Source organism: Scomber japonicus, chromosome 7 (assembly GCF_027409825.1).
Source record: "Scomber japonicus isolate fScoJap1 chromosome 7, fScoJap1.pri, whole genome shotgun sequence".
Lineage (NCBI taxonomy): Eukaryota > Metazoa > Chordata > Actinopteri > Scombriformes > Scombridae > Scomber > Scomber japonicus.
In genome coordinates this window covers 7,408,471-7,417,034 of record NC_070584.1, presented here as the reverse complement: position 1 = coordinate 7,417,034, position 8,564 = coordinate 7,408,471, and the positions used below count along the sequence as shown (strand labels likewise).

Here is an 8,564-nt window from a genome sequence, read left to right as displayed (position 1 = left end):
ATTAATCATAGGATTGGTGGTCCACGTTTTGAAGTGTCCTTGAGCAAGACGCTGCACTCCAAATTGCTCCCAACATGTGTGATGAATGTTATGGAGAAAAACATCTGCCAAATAAATGAAATGCAGAGAACATTGTGATCGCATCTTACAGTGAACAGACCTGGAAAAAGTGGCTGTCAGACAGGAAGCTGAGGACAGAGGACACGCTGCTTGCCAGGATTCAAAGAAGCATTTGTCTTGCAGGATGGTCTTGTAACCTTTCGGTCTGCTATTTGCAGCGATGCCCTGTCGGTGGGTATAGATGTTAGAAAGCCCACTGGAGGGGTGCCCTCCCCACGTGCCCACCTGCCTCTCTTACTGCAGTCTGCTGTACCATGTGGAGCCCCAGATGTAGCAGGCAGAATAATCCACACTCATACACTCATGAAAGTGTCCATCTGGCCCCACACGCACACATTAAGCCCTGGAACCATACAGGCAGGGGGACACTGGGAAGCCTCTGCAGTCCTGTTGTTGTGGCATTTACCAGATACAGGAGTGTGAGATATACCGCTGTACTTCTTCTTCTTCTTCCTCTTCTTTTCTGTCCGCTCATAGAAAGGCCTGAGCTGAGGTGGAGCACAGCTGAGAGTCACTTGGCTGTGACCGAGAGGTGAAACGGTGAGGGAGTGAGTGGGATAAGCCTGCAGAGCTCACTGTTAGCAGAGCAGAGCAAAGCAGAGCAGAGTGAGGAGGATCTTTTTACATTAACTGTGCCTCAGGCACATGCAGATAACCGCAAAGCTCCTGGCTGGCAGGACAGACACCAACATTATAGCCCTGTATCACAGCCAGTGTTTATCCAATCAAAATAAAAGAATACTTTTTTACATATCTCAAGGTTTTCTTTGCAGATATGAATAATATCACATGTATGTGATATTACATGAGTGCAGCTAGATCTGAAAATCATTCAAAGTGACCAACAGATAGAGGCCAGCCTCGGGTTTTATTTTATTATTCAACATAATTACTTTATACAAGACACTTTCCTATGGAGTACATTTATGGAGGAGCATTTATTTACAGGACATTTATAGAGCAGCATTATGTAAAAACAGCTGTATAATGCAGGGGTTTTCAAAGTCTGAGACTGTGGGCCTCCCCTCAGACAAGGCTTGGAAAAAGGTGCCCCACCCGACCCCAACTGACCCTCTTTGTTTACTTGCTTAGTTTCTCTCAATTCCTGGATGCCTATGGGATCATGACTGTTATTTAATCTCATAGACATTCAACAATTGAGCCAAGATAGCCTGATATTGCTTTTTGACATAACTTCAGACTATATCAAATACACAAATGGTCTGTCTGAAGACATTTAATAGTTTTGACTCTGGGACAGTGTAAAAAAACTCAAAACCAAAACAGTAAAATTCCCCTAAAACTGCTGTATCTCTGAACAATCTCTTTAACCAAATCACACACATTCAGGCTATTCTATGTGATCTCCTTTTGATCACTAGTGTAATAACTAATGTGATATTTTTTTCACTTCCATTCACTGAGCTTCCCCTGAAAGTGTTTGGGCCCCCCCCTGGGGAGACCCGCCTCCCACTTTGAAAACCTCTCATCTAATGTTTTCTATGGTTCTGGTGGAGCTCTGTCAGACAAAAAAAAAACCCATGATGATGTCACTGACTTTATCAGTTTGGGCTTATAGACTAGATAGAATTCATTTTCATACAACCATTCATACAATGCATTTACTCTGTCACTGCTCCATCAATCTTGACCATTCTTTTGAAGTGAAAGTCCAATACTACATTGCTGGAGCCATACTGTTGCACTGTATATATTACTTCATTACTGTCATGGTTTTATTTTGACCATCGTGCTGCTGCAGGTTACAGAGCACCAAATGTGTATTCATTTATGACTGAAAATAGTACCCAAGAAAAAACCCATTTCTTCCAACTTAAGTAACTTTCACTGAACACTTTGGTGTCCAGCTGTTTTATGAAATGATTTAACCCAACAGAAAAAAAGTATACATTTATGACCGCTTTTTAAAGATTTATGTCTTGAGTAGGAAATATTGGACTTAAGGCCGAGAGCCACCAACAGATTAGGAAAGTCAGTAGTTATTGAAAGATGAACAAATTGTTGGTTTTAGTCATATCATGGGATTTGTTGACAAAATGTAAACTATAGAATTATGCCAGCCTTGTCCTTAAACCAAATGCTCTGTTTCCGAGCTTTAACTACACCTTATGTAGCAGCAAATAACGTAATAACGAACAATAATGTAATCATTTTGCCCATTTTTAATGTAATAAAGCCAATAACATAATCATTTGCTGATAACGTAAAACATTTTTGGAACCAAAAATGTAACTTTTTGCCAATAATGTAATAACGTATTATGTTATGGGGTTATTACCCCCCCATGGAACTGTGAAACTTCATATCCAGTAAATGGGACTTAAATAAAGTGATATTAGTATATTATTATGTAATCGGCTCCTCTTTTTTTAAAGGATTTTTTTTTAACCTAGCCAATAATGTAATAACTTATTACATTATTGGCAGAAAGTTATTACGTTCAGAAATGTTATCACGTTATTACATTATTACATTTAAAACAGACAAAATGATTGTAATCAGCTGTTATTATGTTATTGGCTGCTACACCTTAAACCATACTTTAGTTGCCAGTCAATCAGTGAATGTCTTATGGCTACGTCCAATAAGAACGCTCTGTCTGATAAACTTAATAAATGTGTAATGCATTGCATCTCCCACCAAAACATACTGTAGAAGCAAATTTAACACTATTGCATATGAACATAATGTGTAGACAATATGACTGTAATATAACAAGAGGGCTACTTGTTGGCTCCTCTTCTATCTGTATGATAATGCTTTATGTTTTAAGAACTAGTGTCTCTGTGGGAAGATTTACTCTCATTTCTGAAGCAGCAGAGGCACAGACGTCGCTCTCGCCCCCGTCCTCGTCACCACTTCACAGGCTATTCAATTAGCAGAAGAGGCATGGGAGATGCAGCCATAATGGAGCTGATGAGATGCACAAGGACAGGTGACACTAATCAGTGCGGCGCCCCATTGTCTCTGTGTGGGCATCATTAAGGAAAGAGAGTGATTTCAGGCTCTTTTTTTTTTCCTCTCAGTGCCTGAACACACTCATGCAAGCTGCGTGCGTTCTCTTCCTTATCATCAATTTGCAACATGTGAGAATATATCCACTGAATAAAGTGAGAGTGCAAGAGTTTGACATAGAGAAAAACAAGAATGTTTGACACCTTGAAAATAGGTTTTAAAGTGTAAGATCTCATAAACGCCACACTGATAAACTGATGTGATATCTTAAATGGCTGTTAGACACATTGTAATACCCCAAGGATTTACTCTCACCCTCTACTCTGTAAACTCCTTCTGTTAGAGGTTTAAAAAAAGCTGAGACATCCACTCTTCACCACATCCACTTTCCTCTCCTCCACTTGACTGGGTGAGGCTGCTGATGAAGCGTGACCCGTCGCTGTTGAAGCGGCCGCGGACTGATCCCAGGGGCCCCGGCTCGTTCTGTCCTCTTGGAAACCTCTGGCCTGGACAGTGAAGGAGCTCTGCTCAGCCTGCCGGTAACGGTTGCTGAGGTAACTGGACAGACACCTGAGAAAACACCAGCCAAATACAAACATTAAGGATACACAGGGACGGACGGTGTGACTGCTTCATCCCACATATTTCTGTCACACAGAGTCCAATTAGTTACATTCACACTTCGGCTCATCCCAAATAACTTTGTTAATATAATAACATAATCCTAATCCCATTATTGAGTCCCTCTCCTCCCATTAACTGAGAGTATGTGAGAACCTCCTGAGGAATCCAGGGTGATGCTTGGCCTCTTGACAACATGTGAACATACAGTCCAGTGAGACCTTGTCTCTCCAAATGTTAATGTAGTGGAGGGTGAAATATTTCAGTTGTCACAAAATATTCATGAATTGTTGCAGTGGTTAAATATTGAAAAGTAAATGATACCTATCTAACCCTAACCCTAATTATGCTTATCTCATGCTTCAAGCCACCATTGACTTTTTCAGTATTTTACCAACAACACATCTTTTCCTGCTGTTAAAGCTACAGGTATATGTTTGTCCATTAAGGGGCAGCATGAAGAGCAGTCCACGCAAAATTGACATATTGTCACATTACATATAAATTAATATGGCAAGCACATTAGAGAACAGTTGCCTATTTAGACTTGCCAATAATCACTAACCTTTTAGCTCTGTTTTTGGTCTCCATTAACTCCTAAGAGAAAAATCGACTGCATTATGTCCACCAGCTAATCACTAAGTTTTGTGTGTCTGCCATTTGGTGCTGGGCAGGTAATTCACAGTAGGTTTATAGAGTTTTTTGCTGCCTGCTGCGTCTGGAAAAGACGCAAATGAGAGCAGTGAGATCAAAAGAATAAAATTGTGGGTTGTACAACCACAGCAATGATCTAAAAGACACTGAGAGAAACTGTAAAGTCTTGTGATAATCCTCTTTGGTTTCATCACTGTGAGCGACTCCTTTCACATTACACAGTCATTTCATCCATCCAATACTGGTTAAAGAGCGGCTTTAACAGCTTTGAATTGCCTAAACATAAACCATCAAATGTTAATCATGCTTTAGTTTCTGGAAGCAGATTTGACAGGAAATCTTATTAAATAGGTTGACACTGAACATCTGAACAACAGATACATTCAATGTAAATGTTTGCTCATGTTGATAAAAGCCTAATCCATAGGACATTACATTTCTCACAGAACACATTTGCTATTCAAATGAGTTGTATATGAATGTAATTCTAAGGAGGCAAAGCTGTTAAAGTATACAGTATACTGCCAAGAGGCTGCAAGTATTTCTAATCATTTCTACAGAGTCATGCTGTGGGCAATGTTTAAGTGCTAATGAGCAAATGTGCATAGATTCTCTTCTAAAATATCACAAAGTTTTGCACTCAAAATATAAATCAATATGCAAATCATAAAATCTGTCACAGGCATTCAGACCTAACAAAAGGTGCAGTGTTTCAGCTTATTTTCTCACACAGAAAGCATGTTTTAGTCTGTGGAGAGGGCTAAATGCTTCGTGTTGGTGCATACTAACTATCCTTGCAAAGAGTTGCTAGTTGACCTGAAGTTCATGTAACTGATGTGGGAGCTAATCATGATAGCTCGTCTCAGATGTGGTTGGATGCCCTTCTACTGTATCATTTCCCATCATCAGCAGCTACTTAATATCAAGACATACACCTTTCAGTACTTCCTGGCAACCTGACGGGGCACCAGAGGAATCAAGGCCATTCTTCTCCACTTGTACTTTTCCCAATTTTAACTGGCTGTGTAAAGCTGGTTTATCAGCACCGTAATATATTTTAACTCAACAGTTTAACAATTTTAGGAACTGTTTGGCACAAAGTAATACACTGGACGGCAAAGAGAAAGTCACTCACCCAGCAAATTGACTGGATGCATAACCTCAGTCCATATCGTAATTGGCTGCTGAAGCAGATCAATACCTCAGATCAGAATTGAAGCATTCTGCTTGTTTACAACATCTATCATTTGTTCTTATCAAGAGCGATCAGAGCAATTTTCCCTCCCTTAATATAGGTTTGATGGTACAAAGAAAAGCTCAATTCTCAGAGAGCTGGGAAACACATTTCTTTTGCTTCATGGTAACTAAACTGTCAACAGATAAGAGAATCCATAGTATCAACTCGTGGGTAATTCATCCTACAATTGTGCTGTTGTGTTTTCTTTTTCGGAGCAGCTTGGAAATATGGTTTGAGGCCTTTGCTCAAATGTCACAAAAAAAAATGTCTCGTCCAAATGCCTGCACAAAGAGAATTGTAAAGCAGAATGTAAAATATGTATACTGCGCTCTCTCTGTGTCCCAAAATTCTTCGAACTTACGTGTGTATTACTATAGCTGCTACAAGCACATTTGTATCCTTGTGTACACTTATATCTGCAAAAGGGCGATGAGCTACTCGTCCTCCGGCAGCTCTGCAAACTGCTGTAGACAGTAGCGTGAGGTGAGAGAGCAGTGTAGGCCACTTTGTATCATGTCAGCGCTAGCGGTTAGACGCGATCTCCACAGTGTCCCTTGTCACCAATCACATCCTTTTAAACCACCCAGGGAGCTCGACACCACCCCCCTCTCACACACACACGCGCACACACACACACACACACAAACACACACATACACCCTTATCTGTCAATGCTGCTTAAATAATGTAATTAATGACTTAATTAACATTTCCATAATCTATTTTAATAAATCTAACACGGCATAATGAGAGTTTCTAACCTCCAGGCAATGGCATATAAAAATTCAAAGTGCAGAGCTGCATGGTCAGGGCACTGTCTCACTGCCGCTGCTCTTGCCATGACAGTAAACGAAGGAGAGGGTGCATATTGTGTGACAGCCTTCTGAGAGGCAGTTCAAGCCTGACAAATGTCATGTGACTTTGTGAATGTGTCCAATAACAGACCTGCAGCAGGACGAGGAGGGCAGAAAGGATTATTTTGCAGGTTCAAAGTGTTAAAATGAAGCCAAAGCGTCACTGATTTGGCCGATTGTGAAGAAAAACAAGTCATTTGGTCAACTAGAATAATTCAGCGAGGCTCTATTTTTATTAGATTTTGTCTTAGAGCACTTGAACCCAGAGCTGCTATTTTGTCTTATACTTTCCATTGTCAAAGAATGAAATGTCAGAATAATTCTTGTCTTTCTAATGAAAAATAAAGTAACCTAAGCAGAAACATGTGTCGCAACTGGTAAGTAAAAATAGCAAAAGCACAATGTGAAAGAGCCCCAACAGAATTCAGAATTCTTACAACTACATTATAGTGTGTATAAACCATTTAACTGTTCATAACTGCTTGAAAATAGCAAGTATCTTATGCGCACAAGATAATATCTCAACATGAAAAATATTTTCAATGGTTTAAGAGGCTCTCTTGTTAGTTTTGTAGTTTTGCATTGACAACATTCTCCAGCTGGTGGGTCGGCAGTGGTGGCCAAGTGACTGCCCCTCTCCTCCAAGCTTCCAGCTGGTGTCCTCCCTCTTATGCCAGATCCAACAGTAGGCTCTTTCCACCGTTTCCACCAACCTTCGAGCAGCTGTTTTTCACTCATGATCCCTCACTCCTACTTTTGACTATAGGTTCTTTTCAGGTTGACATCCCACCTCCTCTGTAAACAGCCATGTTCTCAAGCCTTTTTGAATTAAATCTTGGACCAGTTGTTGGTACTTAGTCTTCTTTCTCTCTGCCGCTTCTTTACAGCCCTCCTATCATGGACCTGTTAGATCCACCATGATAATTTTCTTTCCTCTAGGAGACTGGATGATGACATCTGGTACTGTTCTGGGACCTGGAGTTTTCTACGCAGGTCGACCCTCATCATGGTTCCTGGGCCATGTCTTCCAATGCAAGGTTTTCCAATGATGATTGGTCTTAAGAGAGCATTCTGGTGGATTTCATTGTGTTGTTGTTTGTTGGTTTGCACTTCTGGGTCAGCAGGCACCATGATTTAGGCTTGAATGTTGTGGCATTTAATCAGTTTCAAGCCTGTGCACATAAAACCAGGCGTGTGCATGTGATACGAGCACAAAAAACAGTATCCGTGAGCTGAAAACCATCTTTATGAAAGTGCTCCGTGTGCACAAATGTAGTCCTGAGAGCACAGGGCTGTGAAAAGCGCAAGGTCAACCTTTCTTACTTGCTCAACACTCACTTGGTCTTCAAGTTGACTTTTGAGACTTTGGATGCAGGGATGGAATAGAGAGTTGAAGACAGGCAGTTGCCTGAGAGAACAAGGGAAACAAAAGTCTTAAAGCAGCTTAAACCCACTCAGATTTTGCCAATGAAAACAAATAAAAAAGGCGATCTTACTGATAATTTTGCAACCATACCACATAGACCAAGTATAGATCAAAAACTCCATACTTAGACCTCTCAAATCTGGACTAGATTTCCAAGGAGAATCCAGGGAGTCAATAAACACAGATGGGAAAGATGATACACCCTGTTATGACACCTTTCTCAATGAGAGGCCACTTTGTTGTGAACCTGGCAGATTAAAATCATAATAATATCTCAAAAGCAACTGGTAATCAGGACCTGCATGTGCTTTGGGATATGGTAATGGTCCATAGCAACTTGAATCAAATTATGGGGAATGGACCCATATGCATTAGTGCAGTCGAGCCAGACAGCTACGAGGCTGCCTTTTGTCTACTTGGCTTCCTGGTTGAGTTGGCTGAGAACTCTTGTGTACTCCTTTTCTGAATAGATTTGTCAACATATCGATTCTGGGTCAAGTATGTGCCCATCCTTCTGGCAAGTATAGAAAAGAAGATTTTTCTTTCCACACTGAGCAAAGAGATGGTTCAAAACAGACTGATCTTTGTGGAGCCCAGTTCTTTGGAGGTGAGACACCCTACTGCTCTTTGCCTAGGTTGCTTGAACAGTGTCCTTAGACTAAATCCTTAGACTAAA

At 40.7% G+C, this 8,564-nt stretch overlaps 1 protein-coding gene across 1 annotated transcript in view; it reads right to left on the bottom strand.

Moving 5' to 3' along the window:
• Positions 1-2,671: 2,671 nt before the first annotated feature.
• LOC128361774 (uncharacterized) overlaps positions 2,672-8,564 on the bottom strand; it is a 76,379-nt gene continuing 70,486 nt past the window's right edge. Inside the window, exon 5 of the mRNA XM_053322329.1 lies at positions 2,672-3,666. Coding sequence (XP_053178304.1) covers positions 3,444-3,666 — 223 coding nt within the window. The 3' untranslated portion in view covers positions 2,672-3,443. The remainder of the gene's footprint in view (positions 3,667-8,564) is intronic.